Source organism: Pempheris klunzingeri, chromosome 3 (assembly GCF_042242105.1).
Source record: "Pempheris klunzingeri isolate RE-2024b chromosome 3, fPemKlu1.hap1, whole genome shotgun sequence".
In the NCBI taxonomy this organism is placed as follows: Eukaryota; Metazoa; Chordata; class Actinopteri; order Acropomatiformes; family Pempheridae; genus Pempheris; species Pempheris klunzingeri.
The window spans coordinates 3,185,293-3,205,040 of record NC_092014.1 but is presented as its reverse complement, the minus strand read 5'-3'; the positions used below and the strand labels follow the sequence as shown (position 1 = coordinate 3,205,040).

At 42.6% G+C, this 19,748-nt stretch overlaps 1 protein-coding gene across 1 annotated transcript; it reads left to right on the top strand.

The window, feature by feature from the left end:
- The first annotated feature begins 6,677 nt into the window (after positions 1–6,677).
- On the top strand, positions 6,678–16,846 carry LOC139198893 (aspartate aminotransferase, cytoplasmic-like). The gene is made up of 9 exons (XM_070827875.1): positions 6,678–6,868; positions 9,109–9,290; positions 10,027–10,150; positions 11,054–11,166; positions 12,095–12,199; positions 12,308–12,458; positions 12,590–12,755; positions 13,582–13,724; positions 15,590–16,846. Exons 1-9 carry the CDS (start codon positions 6,760–6,762, stop codon positions 15,727–15,729), a joined length of 1,233 nt encoding a protein of 410 aa, XP_070683976.1. The 5' UTR covers positions 6,678–6,759; the 3' UTR covers positions 15,730–16,846.
- The last annotated feature ends 2,902 nt before the right edge of the window (positions 16,847–19,748 follow it).

Sequence of the window (19,748 nt, the reverse complement as noted above, 5' to 3'; positions counted from 1 at the left end):
GGTGGCTCAGTAACCTTGACAGAAAACTGCTGGCATGGCAACAATGAGGCCATCAGTCAGCTGAGGGCGGACGCCAGCAGAGATATCGCTGCTGTTATATATGAAACATGCTTACGGTCCTGACGTCCGAGGGTGAACGGAGAAGTACAACAGTATAATACTGAAAGTAGATTCTGCATTTCAGAATCATAAATATATACAGATGTTCCCTGGAGCAGAAGAATAGAGTGTCAAGTTAAGTTCAAGTTCCTCAGAATGGTCTGAGATTCAGTACTCGAGTAAAAGAACTCACCGCAGATGTCTTAATATGAGGGCCTAAGCTGAGATGTCAGAAGTGTGCACAAACTGTTGCTGCCCTCTGCAGAGCCGGAAAGCTTCTCAGGTTGTTTATTCTAACAGTGACTCTTGCAGTGGTGACAGGGAGCTCTGGGACGGCAGGGATGAAGCAGCAGGTAATCAGTGCAGCAAACTACTCAGTGGATGTGCTTCCCTCAACAAACCTTCGATGGTGGAGATCTTTAAATTTCTTTATCTGTCTTTAAACCTTCAATTAACGTCTTTTACCTGCAGCCCTACCCCACCCACCTAGCAACCCTTCCCTGTGCTCCTCTCCTCTCCACTGTCGGGGTGAGGCCTGATGACAGGACAGGCCTCTGGTCAAACAAACCGCAGACACGCTGCTGCTAAAGGCCGTCAGTCAACAGTCTCCTCCCACGCTGACCTCTGACCCTGTCCGCCACCTCCTCCTCCTCCTCCTCCTCCTCCTCCTCACATACCCAGGTCCTGTTTGTTGATGTGTACGCAGCGACACGGATCACTTCCTGTCAGGGATCACCCAGACTTAACACAGACAAGAAGGCAGAGAGGGAGTGCTACATACAGTACACACACACACACACACACACACACACACGACCTACACTTTCCGTTGAGGTCTTGATCTCAGCTTAGCAGTATAAATTACGGTGTTGACAAGTTGTTGTGCGCACATGTTTGACAGAGGAGGAAATGAGACCTATAGCTCGCTGACAAACCACACCCCATTAACTGTCAATGGAGAACCACATCCACAGAGACACAGACGCCGTCCATGGAGGTGATGACCAAAAAGGCTTCCAGGGACACTCAAAAGGGGCCGAAGGAGGCGGAGAAGTTCCCTTCAAACACACGCTGAGTGCAGCTTTTTTTCTGTTTTACCATTTAGTATAATTAGTGGTTATATAGTTGGTGTTTTTTAAGTATTTGTTGGCTTTTATTGAGAGTAAACCACAGAGAGCTGGCAGGAAACAAGGAGAGAGAGAGATGAGGGTTAGGGTTAGATGATGAGACCATGTGGCCCTTTGCCGGGAAACCGTCAGCTTTTATCTATATTTAGCCGTGCACGTTGAAATTGACTAAACTGAATTTTTATAATTATTAGACTACAGAATCTTTCATGCTGTTGACATTAAGTTTTTGTTTGTGGCCAAACGAGACGACTCGCTTTCCGCCCATTCGTTCTGTCCCTCTGGTTCAGATCCCAGATTTAGTGGATTCAGCCTAGAGGAAGTTTGTAGTGTAAGTTCAAGCAGGACGACAGCTGTCATCACTCTGAAGCTCCACCTGCTATGTACAGGACTCCGTTCCTACTGGTGGTTCCCAAAGTCTCCAAAAGTAGTTCAGGAGGCAGAGCCTTCAGCTATCAGGCTCCTCTCCTGTGGAACCTCCTTCCAGTTTGGGTTCGGGGGGCAGACACCCTCTCTACATTTAAGAGTAGACTAAAAACCTTCCTTTTTGATAAGGCTTATATTTAAGGGCTGGATCAGGTCTTAGACCAGCCCCTAGTTATGCTGCTATAGGACTCCTATGGTGCACTGAGCTCCTCTATTCTCTCTCCTCCTCTTCCTCTCCATCATTATGTCTCATGTCAGCCAAATGTCTGCCTCTAACTTGCTATCTTCCCCGGAGCCTTTCTGTGCTTTCTCATCTCTCAGGTTCCCGTGGATCCTGTGGATCCTGGTCCTGGTCCTGGTTCTCCTGCTGATGTGTCTCTGTCTCTCTCTCTCTCTGTCCAACCTCCACCCAACACAGACCCCTACAGAAGTCGCCCACATTGATCCTGGGTCTGTTCGAGGTTTCTTCCCGTTAAAGGGGAGTTCTTCCTCCACTGTTGCTCAATATAATCTAATATCTGATGCTGCTCATGTGGGAATTCTTGAATCCTTAATGTTGGATTCCTGAATCTCTCTCTAATTAAAGAGTTTGCACTAGACCTGCTCTTCATGTAAAGAGTCTTGAGATAACGCTGTTGTGATTTGGCGCTCTATAAATAAAGATTGATTGATTGACTATACTGTACATCTGTCTAATCGACGGGGTCAGTGGTGCTGAAGTCTTCAGCAAATAAAGCTCCTGCATTCGTTAAAGAAGTGAGGGTGAAAGAAAGATGATCTTTTCATAAAACTGGCATGGTGCTACGTGACCAGAGAAAACAGAGAAAAAGAGTTGTGGTATTTCTTTAAGCTCAAAACATAGAAAACCTGCACACCAATCAGAATTCTGTGGCGGCCTCTTCCTGCTCCACACTCTAGTAAAACCACGTTTCTTATGGCGGGAACACAAAAGAATATAGAGGCACAATCTGTAGTTTGAACAAAAGCCTTTGAGTCAGTGAAAGTTTGCCGTGCGTGGCATCAAATGTGTGTTTGAGGGCGACACGGGGGAAATGTACGACCCACGCTGTGATCATCTGAAGCTGGTTGAAAATGGGCAGAGTTTCCTTTTGACCTGTGTCTTTCCTGCCTGAACATAAACTTAACTTTAACTTTAACTTAACTTCACGTACTCTGTGAAGAAATAGGGATCAGAAAACATGAAAGTACACATTTGTCTGTATTCTACATCTGCCGGGTGTGTTCCTGTGTGTGTTTATGGGGTTTGTCTGTACAGTGCGTTGTGCTTCATATCTATGCATTCCTGCGTGTTTCTTCATGTGTGTGTCAGAGCTTGTTAGAGTGTGTGTTTGCATGTGTGTTGCTGAGCATGAGCAGGCAAAATCTCCCACTAAGCAGCTGTCAGAGCAGCGCTGGATATCGTCTCCCCTGGGGGGGGTCGGCCTGTCAACTCGTCCCACTGACGGCTCCTCTCTCTCTCTCTCTCTCTCCGCCTCGCCTCGGCTGGCCTGGGGCTGGTTAAGGTGTGTGTGTGTGTGTGTGTGTGTGTGTGTGTGTGTGCGTCCTGCTCCTGTTGGGGCCTTGGCAAATCTGATAATTACTGACCTGACAATGAATCCCCCTGACCCCACCCCCTCCAGACCTCCCCTATAGGCACTGAATGGTCTCCACAGGCTCATAGCTTAATAAAGACGTACAGTGGCTCCTTTACATTTCCATGCATGACACACACACACACACACACACACACACACACACACACACTGGGCTTTCTCCTCATTCCTCAGATGTTTCACACATGAAACATGGAGAGGAATGAAAACATTTGAAGCTTGAAAAAAGAAAGTTTTGGAGGGAGATGGTGCAGTGGGAACGGCATTAGAGTCACCATGCAGGTGCTTTGCCCCTTAAATGCCCTTGTCTCACACACACACACACACACACACACACACACACACACCATGCACTGCTGTTCAGAGGGCCTTGGTGCAGGATAACGGGTGTTGACTGAGAACAAGCAGCCGCAACAACTTCTGTTTTTCCAGCTGGAGGAAATCAGATTATCTGGTCTTTTTCCGACTAATTATTATTATCATTTCCTGGTGTGTGTGTGTGTGTGTGTGTGTGTGTGTGTGTGTGTGTGTGTGTGGTTTTTGGTTCTCAACTACTCTTGCATCCAGTGACGCATTCAAGCACAGCGGGAAATTCTCAGTAAATCAGTTTTCAGTCTTTCTACACTTGATGTGTCCACATGATAATTAGAATTTGGATGATTGCTTGAATTAAGTTTCACTTTATAACCTGGCCAACTGCATTTGGCACACGTTTATTTATCTTTGTATAGTGTTTTATATAATATATATATATATAAACAGAATAACATGTGCTTTCTGCGGGTGCAACTTTGCAGGCAAACTTACTGGATCTGTATTTTTGTACAAACAAACAAATCCTCCCTCCTCTTACTCACTGCTTTTTGCTGAATCAAATCTTTCCACTCACTGTTGCAGCTGTTCCTGCTTTCATAGTTTAACATAAGCGTCCACAGATAAGCGATCACATGCAGTTTCTTAGGAAATCAACGACAAACAATTCCCAGTAGATGAAGGAACACTAACGCTGATCAAAAGGTGAAAATGAGAAAGCAGACTACACACATATGCTACATTAAGAGTTGCTTCATATTTAGTATAGCTGCACACCACTGTGGCCCAAGAGCAAAATATTCTCTTACCGTTAAGAGTAAGAGACAAAGGTAAGAGGTTTTTTTTTGTTATTTTGGGTGGACTGACCCTTTAAATTGTATGGCCTCTGTTATTGTGACACAGATGATGATGATAATGTGTCACAATAATGTTTTCTCATGTTCAGAATGGATCTGGATTCATGTAAAGTGTTTTTCACTCCCCTGGGAGGAGATTTTAAATGTGCTAAACATGTACAAACCTCTCATTCAGAATCAGATTCACATTTTTGCCAAATTAAGGTTTGGATCCCTGCGACCGCTCACTGAGCACCACTGCATCTCTCTTTTCTTTTTTTTTTACACTCCTGAAAAAAACGTGAAAGGCCTCTGTCAGCCCTGTAGCCCGCAGTCAGCAGGAGAGCAGGAGCCGAGGCCACAAAACGTCCATCATGTCGACAAATTGACTCAATCAGCTCCATCCAGGAGCATTAGCCCCCTCGCCCCTTTGAAACTCAACACTGTTGACGGTTCAGCGGAGTGTTTCTGGAGAGGGAAAGGAAAAAGGAAAAAGTGGAGGAGAGGAGGAGGCCTCATCATCTCTGGCAGTGACAGAGTGAGAGGGGAGCAGCGGGAGGACCGTGTGATGTGTGAAGTGCCGTGTGTGTGTTGGTGTACTGCTGTCTGTCCACGTGAACACACAGTTTGGGTGTTTGTCGACATTTTAGAAAGGTGAGATGAGCGTAGTCTGGCTTCATTTTGGGATATGAGGTGTATCAGAGTATGTGTTAGATTCTGTACTCATGGGAAATGGAGGTTGTGTGTAATTTAGTCAGAGAGTCACACTTGACTGACTTGTACTTTATGCTGCAGGAGGGCTGGAAGTGGAGGCTGTACAGAAGAGAGGCCGAGGCTATTCATCAAACACTTCACATCAAACACAGGAAAGAGAGAGAGAGAGAGAGGGAGGGAGGAAGAGGGGAAGAGAAAAACACACCTGGATGTTTGTACAACATTTCCTAACAGGAAAGAAAAGGAGGATAAGCGTAAACCACCTACAGAGTCCACACATGGCTGCCTGTGTGTGTGTGTGTGTGTGTAAAAGTTTTTCTTTTTTTTCAAACAGTGCTGGAAAGTACCATTTATGTATTATTAGTATTTTCACTTAACGCAAATCTATACTTAGACTTCTGTACATAACAAAGGCATATTCTGCTTTTTTACTGGCTGCTTTGCATGTTAAATTTAAAACATTTAATAAGTTTATAAAATGTGATAAGTACATAAGGTTGTCAGAATAACCTTCAACATTAAAATGCCTCAAAAATAAATGATATACAGATACAGTAAATGAAGTGTATGGTGATGCAATGCTGTATAAGTCTATTGTTACTTATTCGACCACTATTGATGAGACAAACCAGGGGGAAAAGAGGCAATGAGGTGGGAGAGAAAAATATAGTGTTGTTGTTTTTTTAAATATTGTAATGAGGCACTGCAATGAACTGTGGCTTTTGAAAATGTCGTTTTAAGTGCAGTCATTCTGACTTTGCACATTCCTCTGCTGCTCTGCTTGGTCACACTGACCTCTTGTGGTTGATCAGAGAGAGAAAGTCTGCCTCTGCCTGCTGCCAGACATTCATCAATACCACACACTGATGGGTTCAGCATATCTGAACCACTCACTGCTTATCAGCCACTGTTTATGTACAGTACAGATAGCAGTTCATGAGAGGAAGAATGACCACGCTTGGATTGCAGTGTGTACATACTCTAATTCCAATAGACTACTGTGCATTTTATGGTGTGTGTTTATGTTTAAAATGTCAATTAATTCACCAGTAACATGGGCTTCTCTAGAGTACACATACTCTGCCAATACTACTGCTACTTTTAATTTATTAAAAGTTCTATACTTCATCAATTTTAAATGAGTATACAGTAAATTTAAAAAAAAAAACATACGTAAAATAAAATAATCACTAAATCTGAAATTACATTAAAAAAATAAAACAAAAAAAAATGAAGATATTGTATAGTTTCTACTACTGAGCTCTCATTGGCTATCTCATGGCAACGTCATAGTTACGCGCCTTTCTATTGGCTGACGGATTGACGCCTATCCACCAGGAAGACGAGTTTTATTTCCATAGGATGGTGAAGGCAAGTCCCGCCCCCAGCCTGCCTCTGATTGGCCTCACTCTAACCACATGACTGATTGCCGTGATTCTAACAAATCACGCGTCCTCATACGTCACTCTGACCAATCACTGGCCTGGTGGGCGGGAAAATCAGTGTAGCGTTCTGAACTACCCGGGTGAAGGTGAAACCGGCCCCTGTCTCTCTCTCTCTGCCCGCCGCTGCTAGCACCCTTTCCCCCCGTCTCCTCCGCCTGCACCGGGATCATCCGCTTTAACCTGAGCCATGTCCATATTCAGCGATGTCCCGCAGGCCCCCCCGGTAGCGGTCTTCAAACTATCTGCTGATTTCCGAGAGGACGGCCACCCGCAGAAGGTGAATCTGGGAGTCGGAGGTAAGAGGTGTTCGCTGCCTGCTAACGCTAAAGCTAAAGCTAATGCTAATGCTAATGCTAACGCTAAAGTTAAGTTAGCTTGCTCGGCAGTGAGTCATCCCACCAAATGTTGTCGCCACCGGCTGTGCCCGTTAGCCGTGGCGCGTTAAACATTAGCAACTCTGTGGTTTGACCTTCGCTACAAGCTAGCAGTGAAGCTAACTAGCAGGTGCACAAATTAGCTTCCTGTCAGTTTGACACCTAGCTACTCCGGTTAGCTCACTGTCATAAAAGCTACAGCTCACATAAATAATAAGTAACACTTTAGGGAAGCTTGACTTGTGACTTTCACTCTAAAAATGTATTTCTCAAGTAAAGAAACAAGAGCTTATAAATTATAGTTTAAATATATTTGCTGCATACAGCCGGTGTCTCACCTGTGTCCTTGAACGCATCATTGTAGTGTAAATATCAGTATCATCTTGACTTCAAAGCAGCCTAATGTTTGGAGGCTAATCTTGCCAAGTCCTGCAAATTCTGCCAGATCATTGTGCACCTGTTGCTGCACCATGTGACAGGTGCACGGTGGTGGTTTCATCTGTAGTTAATGCCTTGCACAGTGTAGTATGTAGTATGCACAGGATTATTGATAAAGTATGACCACGTGCTTGGTTACCTTTTAAAGGCTAGAGCTGCACAAAGTGTCTCATAAACCACATTCACATGGTTGGAGGAAGTCGTACCAGTAAGGCTACAGGTCGTTACCATCCCATCATGGATACTTATGGTCTTTATGGTTCTCTATATAAGGGTTACATGGCTTGTTGCCTAGTTATAACTTGGACATGATTTTATAATAGACTTTTTTTTCTTTCTCTTAAACCCAGAGTGACGTATTGATGATAACTTAGGTGTTTAGTCTATCAGTTTATATTATCAGAATGTTGGATCCTTTAGTATTGATTTCCACAAATTAGCAGCAGTTTATTGACTCCAGAAAATTGTGTAATTTTATGGAAGGTGAAGTATGTAAATCCAAAAACATCATGACAGCGATATTATATTAACCAACAGTTAAACACTGCAAACATTTATTAATTTGTGAATCTGTACTTGTTGCTCTAGTGACCTAACTAACCTTTATGGGGTTATTTAAGTTCATCTGGTCTTATGATGCAAATGGGCTCAGGCCTTAGCAGCACTTTCTGCACCTCGTTGCCAAAACATGTCTGTGTGCACCAAACCAGTTTGGCCTGGAAATAATCAACAATGGAGACAAACAGTGTGGTGTAACTACTGGCCATGGCTTTTTTACACCATACATGTTAGAGATGTGTTTCTTTTGGGAAGTGACCTCAGGAAGCAGCTGCTGATGTGCTACAGAAACGTCGTTGCAGCGTTTTTGGAGCTTCAAAACTCTCCACCAGACTTTTGGCCCTGAACTCTGCTGGAAATTTTTTTTTTTTTTGGCAGCACACTGAATTATTTTGACCACCAAAAGTCCTTCCGGGTGATCCGCCGATCCGAAACAACAAGCTGCTTGTTTGACCTTCTAATGTACGTCTGCTTAGAGCTGTAGTGAAGGCCTGATATCTGATACAGCTCTGCATAGACACACACACACACACACACTCAGTCTGAGGGAGCATGAGTTCTTAGGGAGTCAAATGTGTGCAACCCATAGACACACTTGGTTTAGTCTGACTATTGGAGGTGACCTTCAGAGAGTGTATGATATTACATTAAATCAAATAGCACCGTGTGTCTCTCTCACACACTCTGTCTCTCTTTAGCTTTTATCATCGTCATTGTTATATCAGGCTGCACACTTTGAAATAAAACATGTTCAAACAGTGCTTTGATACTTGCAATGGTGATATGATAATATATCCTGTGAAAAGATGGTATTTTGCTTACCAGTAAGGATAATGGAGAAGAAAAATGACTGCAACTGATCACCAAAAAATATACGCACTCTTACATCTTGTTTTGGGGGGATTTTATGCTAGAACATCAAGTTATGTAAAAAAAAAAATAAAGTAGTATTGCAACAAATACTGAACTTTGTTGTGCAGGTACTTGAGAATATAATTTAATCATGCTGTTGACTTGAAACAAAGGATTTTTCACTTTTGTTTTGCAGAAGTTCGTGTCAAAATGTTGCAGAAAATCTATTAGTTTTGTATTTTTTTGACCAAATTGAACTTGACGTTCCTTGTAGCTCGTTGCTAAAGAATCACGCTGCTTTGTGTCCCCTCCAGCTTACCGTACCGACGACTGCCAGCCCTGGGTGCTGCCGGTGGTGAAGAAGGTGGAGCGGCTGATCGTGGAGGACAGCAGCCTGAACCACGAGTACCTGCCCATCCTCGGCCTGCCCGAGTTCCGCTCCGCCTCCTCCAAGGTCGCCCTGGGAGACGATAGCGCCGCCATCAAGGACAACCGGGTGAGACGCACACACGTTAAACACTTAGACTCTATGCACAGTCTGGTGCAGAGCTCTCTGAACACTGGCCAAAACATTTTATCCAGATGAAGCTGTTGACGTGCGGCTGCACACGTACAGATTATATGTATATTTACAGCTGTGACATTTAAAAAATTATTCTTTTAGGCCACATTTTAGGAAATATGTCTGTTTACCTTCTCAATATCGTATTTCCCTCAGGTTTTCTTTTAAAATATTAGCTTTTAGCTTTAGACATAAGATTATTAGAGTTTCAAATTCTGCTTAATAACAAGGTCCTACTATCCACTACTATCCACTACTTCACGGACTGATTATTAACTTTTACTAATTATTTCTTGATTATAGTTGATAATCCTGTTTTTTTTTTTGCTCTTTGTACATAATTAGTACATCATTTTTGTCTTCACATGTTTTCACAAATGTGAAATATTAACAGCACCTCTGCTGTTTACAGTATTGTACATGAATTTAGGCTGCAGCTTGGACTAAAAAAGCAATTTTAGGATTTAGGGGCTTTGCTGAAAATGGATTTTGTCCAAAAGATAACTTAATAAATGACATAAATATCAAATAAAGGTCAATAGTGGATTGTTGCAATAAGTTTTACATTCCTGAGTCGTTTCCTTCAGCACATTCTTGGACCAGATCTCTTTACTCTTCTCATGTTATTTACGTTGGATCCTGTTTCTCCTCCTGCTGTTTTCTCTCTCAGGTGGGAGGGGTCCAGGCTCTGGGAGGGACAGGTGCACTGAGGATCGGGGCGGAGTTCCTGCGGCGTTGGTACAACGGCGTCAACAACACGGCCACACCCGTCTACGTCTCAGCGCCCACCTGGGGTTGGTAGAAAGACTGTCACGATGTCAGACTTTCACTACTTGGCCGAAAGAATTCACCATAAAGACGATGATGCTATCAGACAAATTCATCTTTACTTTGTTTAGTGCTTTTTATCTCTTTTTTGGCAAATGAATTACTCTCAAAATATGAATGTAGGGAGGTCGAGAGAGTGTCTGTAACTATAACCGTACAAAAAGAGCAATTACTCTTCAAGGACAACCGGATGAACTGATAAACCGCCGCTCTTTTCTGGCTCTCTCTCGCTTTTTTGACACTGTGTAAACAAATAACCAGGAGGGAGAAAATACTGTCAAGTCCAACGCCATGAAAGTCTAGCTGAAGAACCCAAATAAAACCTTAATGTAACATTTCCCATTTCAGGCCTAGCAAACTAGCCGCAACTTACTCTCTCTACGGGGGTGAAACCTTCAGGCTGATGAAAGCGAAGGTGGGTGAACAGGTGTGTTGGTGTCAGTCGGCATTTCCTACAGACTGGGGTGCCGCCCAACACTGCCTTCTTTTTTATTTCACTGAATCCAAAAAGCTCCCACACTGGGTTGTGTGTCTAGCTCTCCTCTGTCATCTCCTCCAAAGTGCTTTTTGTGTGGCAGTAACATTAGCAGCCTCAAACTGTGGTAGTAGCTGCTAGCAAGTTCCTGTATCAGGGGTGTGTGTGTGCTTAATAAGAGTGTATCACAGCTCCCCTAGTTAGTAGAGAGCCCTGCTGTAATGTGGAAACAGTGGTTTAAATTCCCCTGAAATATTCTTTGGGCTTTTGCTGCTCCCTGAAACAACAGTCTGACGTTTTCAGCTTAGTGACGGAGACAGTTGGTAGAAATGAGTCAGTTTCACAGGCGATTTGAGGTCCTAAACATCTGCTGTTTGTTCTTCTTCCCTCCCAGAGAACCACAATAGTGTGTTCGCTGATGCTGGCTTCAAAGACATCCGGCCCTACCACTACTGGGATGCTGCTATTCGGGGCCTGGACCTCAGCGGGCTGCTGGACGACCTGGAGGTGAGGAGGGACGACTTGACTTCATGATAACTTGACAAACAATTGTCCTGTATCATTTTTCCCCATGTCCCCAATTTTCCCCAGTTGGGTCATTTTATAAGAAGTTAAAGTTGAAGAAAAGTAGGATTTCTGGTTGTTGAAAGGCTGAAAAGGAGGAAATACTATCTAACTAGTTAAATAAACAAGTTAATAAAAATAGTAGCTGATGAAAATTGAGCTGTTAACCAGAGCTAAGTGTATCCAAGGAGGTATTTCTACACTTGGGCACATGGAAAAATTAGTGAGTAGCTCAGCAGATTAAAAAAAATAAATCTGATTAAACAGTCAGCAACAGCACCCGGACACCAAAAGTTACAGATAAGACTGTTTGAAAACTTTAACCAAGCAATAAGAAAATGTGGAAACAGATCAAATGTTACATTAGATGGCTAAAAAAATAACAGCTAGATGGATGAAATCGTTGGATAAAAGGTTGAAACATCCGGCTTCACCTGCTGATAGTTGCTGTACGAGCACAAACTAAAGCAAACCATCATTAACATTGACGGTTTTGATTGAAAAGCATCAACAGTCTCCACGTCTTTATAATTAGTGGGTAATATTGAGTTTAGTATCTTGAAGTGAACCCTGGAAAGTGGCGGCTGACGGGGCTGCGGGGGTCACCGAACATGTGCATGTGACACACTCTTAAGGCAAACGACAGCTTAACTAGACTGCGACATGTGACTGAAACTGTCCTCTCGCTTGTGACTTTGATGACCGATGTGATCACATGTTACTGATTTACAACTTTAAACATCTTCACGCAGTAAATACTGAGGGTAGAATTACGTTTTATATGTATGAATGAGAAATAAAACAATGTAGTTCTTTGAAAACAGCATTTTAGATATAAAACATTATTGTTTTATATGATCTCTCTCAACAGAAAGCTCCAGAACACTCCATCTTTGTCCTCCACGCCTGCGCACACAACCCCACCGGCACCGACCCGACTCAGGAGGAGTGGAAGAAGATCGCCGAGATCATGAAGGTGAGACAACGCTGCGTCGGTAACTTCTGTCACATTGTCGTTAAGTGGAGCTCATCCTGGAGCCAAATGTGTTTGGGTTTGTTTTTTAATTTGTTTTTTGTCTCCCAGAGGAGGAAGCTGTTCGTGTTCTTCGACTCTGCCTATCAGGGTTTCGCCTCTGGCAGTCTGGATAAAGACGCCTGGGCAATCCGGTACTTTGTGTCCGAGGGCTTTGAGCTGTTTGTAGCTCAGTCCTTCTCCAAAAACTTCGGCCTTTACAGTGAGTGCACACGGTACGCACACACATTCATGGAGTCGCTGGTGTTTTTGTGTGAATGAGGAGCAACGAGCACGAGTCCTGCTCATCACGTGATCTAATCTAATCCCTCTTCTCTTGGCCGCTGCTGTCAGACGAGAGAGTCGGCAACCTGACGGTGGTCGCCCAGGACGGCGAGAACCTGACCCGCATCCTGTCCCAGATGGAGAAGATTGTCAGGACCACTTGGTCCAACCCGCCTTCTCAGGGAGCACGCATCGTCAGCAAGACGCTCAACTGCCCCGAGCTCTTCGCTGAATGGTACGCTCCTGATGGTTAGAAAACAAAATGGGAACTGATTCACTTTGATATTAAAGAGATGAGATAAGATGCACCTTTATTTATCCCCCAAGGGGGAAATTCAGCATCAGCATCGAAGAAAAAGGAGATAAAAAATTGAGAAGAAATAAAAATACAATGCAAATGTGCAAAAAAATACAAATATACAAATGTACAAAATAAAATATAGTGCAATATGCAATCTGAAAGAAATGTAGTAGTGCAAATGTACCATTATGTGCAAAATGGCAAAGCTATTGGTGGTTTAAAGCATCTGAGTGGCTTCTACTGCCAAGGTTTAACATATTAACATATTTATTGTTTTCCTTCTAACTATTTGGTATTAAATATCAGCACCTTGACATGTCTGGGATCACTCAACCCCTGATATCAGTTCTTCACTTCACTTCACAGCAAGTTGTGCCATGCTGCAGCGTTAGAGCAGCGAAGATGAGCTGATTTGTGGTATTTTAATGGCAGGATGATGACTCACTGATCTAGCAGGGTGTGTGAATACTGCCCCCTGCTGGACAACAGTTTAGCCCAAAGGGGGGAGAGAGAGAGAGAGAGAGAGAGATATATAAAGATATTCTCCTCAAGACTAAATTGTTCATTCCTAAATCTCTATCACTATATTAGTACACAGCTGGTAGGAGATTAGTGTTTGGTATTGGCCGATACGTGAAGTGAAGCTTAAGTATTTAAGCAGCTGTGAGAACATCACAGTGAACTCTGATAAAGACTCAGCTTGGTTTTCCTCCTCTCGCTTGTCTCACCCTCCTCTCCCCCTCTCTGCTGCTCTCGGTAGGAAGGACAACGTGAAGACCATGGCAGACCGAGTCCTGTTGATGAGGGATCAGCTGAAGACCAAGCTTCAAGGTCTGGGCACCCCGGGGACCTGGGACCACATCACCCAGCAAATTGGCATGTTCAGCTTCACCGGCCTGAACCGTAAGTGGACACACACAAACACACACACACACACACACACACACATATCCAGCTGCAGTTTGTGCCTGCGATCCAGTGTTCCCACCAAATGTTGTTTCACTAGAATGTTTTAAATTAGGGCTGGGCAAGTTAACACGTCATTATCGCGTTGACGCACCGATTCATTAACGCCGACGATTATTTTATGTTGTTTTTATTATTATCATTATTATTATTATTATTATTATTATTTTGAAAGTCCGTTGCTCACTGGCTCTGAATCCACATCCAGACAGTTGATCAGTATTGGCTCGGCATGGGCGTCATCATTTGGAACAGAAAAGAAAAATGGCGAAAGGTACCAAACTCTTACACGGACGCTTTCATTTTAAATCTCTTCCAGAAGTTATTTGTATTAATTATTATTAGTTAATGTTCTGATCGTGGCTCTGGACTCTGAGGGTAACTTGTTTTTTCTATAACAAACTAGATAAAACGTTATAGCTTTAGTTTTATATTTGATTTGATAAACATTCATGTTCAAGTTGAGATTTACAAGAAATATTTGAACTGCTGCTGTGTAAAGGGAATAAAGTGTCGCAAACCAAATGTTATTGCGCAATAATGTGATTAATGGCAGAAAATCATGCGATTAAAAACTTCAATCGTTGCCCAGCACTATTTTAAATATTCTAAGATAAAAGATAAAACTTTTTATTGATCCCTCAGAGGGGAAAGTTTGCTGTTACTGCAGCTCAAGGGGACGGACGAAGCACACAGTTAAAGAAATAGAAAATTAAATAAACATAATATATAAAAAAAAACCTTATATACACAAAGAAACGTTATATACACAGAATACAATAATCCCAAAGAAACACCAGCAGGGTGGGATGGGATGGAAACATTATATGGATTAGTGCACAGTTGTCCATGATTGGGTAAAAATAAAGTTTAAAAAAATAAATTTTCACTCTTACCTACCATGTGCGTGTGTGTTGTTGTAGAATATTAACGTTGGACAGGTTGGTAAAGTATATAAACAACATTTATAGACTGCTAATCTGACAGGAAGTTTGCTTTAGTAGGTAGTTACATGTTCAAAGTGGCCTAAAAACTAAGCAAAACTCAAACCCATTTCTAACCAGTTATCCTAAAACTGTGCTCAGCAAAGTAAAGATTTTGAGATCTTGGAACTGTTTCATGACCTCAGTGTTTAACTTGGTGACTACAGTGATGTTAGCGTGACTCGAGATGTAAAAATAAGACCCAACTTGACTGAATATTTGAAATTATAGTTCAAATATCCAGTTTTCATCTGCAAGTTTAAAAGTGCCACATTTCCCCAGCGTGGCAGCATCTTACAGGGGACGGAGATCACTCAGATTTAGTTGAATGATCCAGAGAAAGCTATTAAAGGGACAGTTCACCCCAAAATCAAAAATACATGATTTTTCCTCTCTTACCTGTATTTGTGTTATTTATCCATCGAGATCATTTTGGAACTTTTGGAATCATTTGAGAACTACTTTCACTGCGTATCTACTCATGAACGAGAGGCTTGTGCTCCCGACAGCGTGGGATGTAAACGGTGACGGCGTCCCTCAGGGCTGACATCTGCCCTGGGGCGCTGTCATAAGGGTGAATACCTTCTTCATCCGTTAGTTTAGTGTGTTTATTATGCTGAGATACTGTAACTCACCACTGGAGGAGTCATTAAAGGGAGCGATTGAGAGAGTGACACACAGCAGAGCTCCTGCTCGGCCAACTCACACACTTTTGGGGTAAACTGTCCCTTTTTGAGTGGAGGTTGTTTTGTTAAAAACACCCAAGCATGAAGTATTAATGCTTCTTTACCGTCGCTGTGTTTTTAATGTGTCGTGCAGCCAAACAGGTGGAGTTCATGATCAAAGAGAAGCACGTGTACCTGATGGCCAGCGGTCGCATCAACATGTGCGGTCTGACCACCAAGAACATCGACTATGTCGCTCAGTCCATCCACGAGGCTGTGACCAAGGTCCAGTAAAGGCTGCTTCTCGTCCGCCCACTTCCTGCCTCCTGTGGCACCACAGGAAGTATCGCAGTGTGTGTGTGTGTGTGTGTGTGTGCGCCCCTCTCCCCCTCGGCTGCTCATCCCGACCCCCTATTGGTTAAACTGCTGCAAGGATTCTTCAGTTGAACCAATGGGAGGACGGATGATTTTTGTTTTATTTTTTTCCCCTGCTCTCTCGTGAAAAAGTATAAAACGGTTTTGGGAGGTGCAATGATTTTTAGGCAGACACTTGAATGCACACAGCCGGGTCTCGCTGTCAGTAGAGCTTCAAACCCTGATGTGTGTGAAATGTCCTTATCCACATCCTCATTTTTTTTTTTTTTTGTGCTATCCAAATCATTTCTGGTTACAAAAGGTCAGTAGAACTTGTGTTTGCCCTGTTAGAGTTTCAGTGCTTCCTCAGTCATTTTTAGCACATTAGCTGTGATGCATTGAACAAAACAAAACGCTGGTAGTGTAAATAGATGCCATCACTGTTACAGGTCCTACTATTTCCTGCTTCAACAAAACGGTTAGAGGAAAATCAGGATTTCCTTTTTTGCTTTTCATCCATCAGAATTTACACTTACAATAATGAACGGGTACTGAATATGTGTATCACTTGATATATGAAGCTACGAATTGTTCCTGATTGTTTGTATGGTGGAGTTTTAATTTTTAGCTGAGTTGTTTGTAGACAATTCAGCTTGAAGACATTTCTTATGTTGAAGGATGTTATGAGCACAACGGTTATTGTCTGTGTCACATGACCGGGCTGAAATGTTGCTTAAAGGTAAAGCATGTGCCTGATGTCGTAGGTTTCGCTTCGTCAGCCCTGTGCAGCCACATACTGTAGGTCATACTGTTAGTTCACAAAGCGACTTTGTGCCACCAGTGAACAAAATCACCTCTCTTCTCTTCTCTGTGTTGTTATTATTATCTTTCCACCCTGCAGTGCCCTTACCGTGTTACAGAAAGTCCTAACGAGCCGCTCTGATGAAATCTCAGAGCCCCGACACTTGTTAGCCACATGTCCACACTCCCATCGTGTGTTGGTCTTTGTAATGGCACACAACAGTATGTCCATACTGGAATAAATTATGAACAGAAACCAGATCTTTCTGCCTGTCTTTGTCACCCCAGAAACTCCCCCCCTCCCCCCCCCGAGCAGTGCAGCTTCAAACAATATCTACATGCATGAAGGTAATGGTCACAAAACATCAGCTGTTTATTCTGCACTCATTGGAAGTACTAATTTAAGTCACATGATAAGATAATATACTTTATTTCTGTTCTTGTCAATAATCTCAGGTTTTGATGAGAAGAAAAATGTCAAATCTCACCAGACTTGAATGTCAAATAAAGACTGGACGCTGCTGAAGTTCAGTATGTCGTGGAGCTTTATATTTCTGTATATTTTGATGCAAAATACCATCACATGTGTCAAGATGTCATATTCTTTTCCCCCAAAAACACTCCGTCCACACATCTCTTCCACGCAGGACTCTCCCCAATACAAAACACAGCAAAGCAGCTGAAAACAATAGATCAGATTATATCGACTCGTAGCAGAAATAGTGAAAATACAAACAACCGATCTCAGACCCTTTTGGAGCGCGTCCTGATAACCAAAGATCAGATGGATCTGGAGACGAGAAACATTCTGTCACACCTACAAACCTAACCGGCGACATCCTGCAGCAGAATCGCTTCTTCTCTGTCTGCGTTTGACCTCGAGGGATGATGCTGATTGGCTGTGGTCGGTGCTCCAATGCAGCAAAGTGACTCAGCAGGTTTGATATATTGCACCCAGGAGGGATGCTCCCCCCCCCTACTCCCCCCTGCTTGTTACATTAGCCAATGAGCTGTGTAGGAAAGCTCTCCTCCTTCCTCTTCATCGCCCCCCGGCCTGTGAAGAGTTATTTGGGTTTTTAAAAGCCAATACTACAGGGAGAGGCTGCTGACAGTCAGATTTATTGCCAATATTTAGACAGATGATTGTCATTTGAAAGGAAAAAAAACATCCTAAGTGTTTCCCAAGGAGCCTTTTTTTTCTGATTAGTCCTTTAAAACCTCCAAAGAAGCAAATGCTGCTCTTTCATGCACCAAAATAACATTTGACAAGTGATGCTGCAGGTCAGTTCAGGCAGGAACCTAAATTATAATGATTATTGTATTAAAAGACCGACATCAGCTTCTGTATTAGTCAAACTTGAAACTTAAGATCTTTATGCGTTTCCCCTTTCCCTCATTCTTCCCGGCAGCCCCCCTTTCATCCCTCTCCTCCTCCTCTTCCTCCTCCTCCTCCTCCTCCGTGCTGCAGTGGCACAAATCTGATCCTGCAAACGCAGTCAGACGGAGCCACGCCCGTCCGTCCCGTCCCCTTAAAACAACACTGACAATAAAAACACAGAAAGTCCGGAGCGCTGCAGGTTCAGGGACACAGTCGGAACACAATGCACAGACAGAAATAGCACTGAAGGATTGTGGGTAGCAAGAAATCAGTGCTCAGAGGTGAGAGCAGCATCCACTAACCCAGCAGCAGCTGCAGCCAGAGCCTCCAGAGCCTGATATTATATTACACTGGATCAGTGTGAAAAACTGCTTCCAGGGAGTAATAGATCTACTAATGCATTTCTTTTGGTTGTTTTTGCCCTCTCCATGCAGTGAGAAGAATTTAGAAAGCAACTACTTTTTAATTAATTATATAGAAACGCTTTAACAATAGATCAAATATAGTTTCCAACATAACAGCTACTAATATAAATTTTGTTTTTCATTTTTCTCCCTATTCATGAAAAAAAAATGCATGTTAATAATTAATACCATGAACAGAAACCTTAATGCCTTAATAATTACATATTTATGTGCGTTACAGATAAAAAAAAAAAAAAGGTTTCTCTTCCACAATCAGCAGGATCGTTCACGTCAATCATGATAATAAAAATGATAATCAGGTCGTCAGTATTGCTGTCATACAAAAAACATTTCAACTTAAAGCACAGCCACTCTCTGAAGGACTGCTGCAGCAGGAAATCACCTGATTTGCATTCAAAATGCGACTCAGTCAGCTCATATCAAATATCAAATAACCCTTAAATTCACCTTTAAATCCATGCAGCCACAAGGCAAAGGAGAAACATGTAGTGGAAAGAAGATTCAGTGATATTGGAATCAAAAAAGGATGCATTTCTAAATAAGTAAAAACCATTATGTGTGAATGCAGGTCAGTTAATAAAAGTAAAGATAAAACAGTCTAGATTATCTACATTCGTGCTGATTGGATGTTTGGAGACAACAACAGAGTCTTGTGGAGGTGTGTGTGCTCACTTTAGATACAAACCCACTTCCAGTGCACCTCCAATAAAGAAAACCCAGAGAATGACTTTCATTTATAATTGAAATGGAAGCTCAAGTGATGATTATTTAAAAAGGTTCAGCGGTCACAAGTCGTGTGGTGAATAAAAACTGAACGGAAATGAAAGGCTGACCCGAGATTTCTAAAAAAAAAAATCTGCATGCAGGCAGGCAGGCAGCTGTAATCTGTCTTTCATCTGTGTCTGAGCCAAAAGTCCAAAAGTCCTCAAATCTCACACATCTTAAAAAGGCAAAGGTTCAGATAAGGAAAGAAAAACGCTCGGAGCTCAGGAGAAAAACAGCGGTTGTAGCGATGACTTTCACCAAATAACCAGACAATAAGCAACATAGAAACAAAATCAACAAATAAGTATGATTAAAAAATCCAATCTGATTATCATCCATCAGTCTGATTCCATTTTAACATGCACCAGTTACCTTTATATGTTTTTAGGGGTTTTTATGACCTCCTGATTCAAACACACATTTATTTGTTATTTTAGCCACCTAATCATCATCAATTATAACACTTTCACCACTTTTCTTTGCATCAGACAAACCTTTGCGAAGGGGGAACTGAATCGTTCTCTCTCTGTCTCTCTCGCCAGACTCCATTGATAAAAACAGTAATTTAACCTAATTTTAACACGGGAGTC

What these genes read in the sequence shown, in the direction of transcription:
- LOC139198893 (XM_070827875.1), top strand. Translation starts at nt 6,760, where the DNA reads ATGTCCATATTCAGCGATGTCCCGCAGGCCCCCCCGGTAGCGGTCTTC. An exon ending in CCCGAGCTCTTCGCTGAATG is followed by an intron (nt 12,756 to 13,581) that starts GTACGCTCCTGA and finishes TGCTCTCGGTAG; the next exon opens with GAAGGACAACGTGAAGACCA. An exon ending in CAGCTTCACCGGCCTGAACC is followed by an intron (nt 13,725 to 15,589) that starts GTAAGTGGACAC and finishes TGTGTCGTGCAG; the next exon opens with CCAAACAGGTGGAGTTCATG.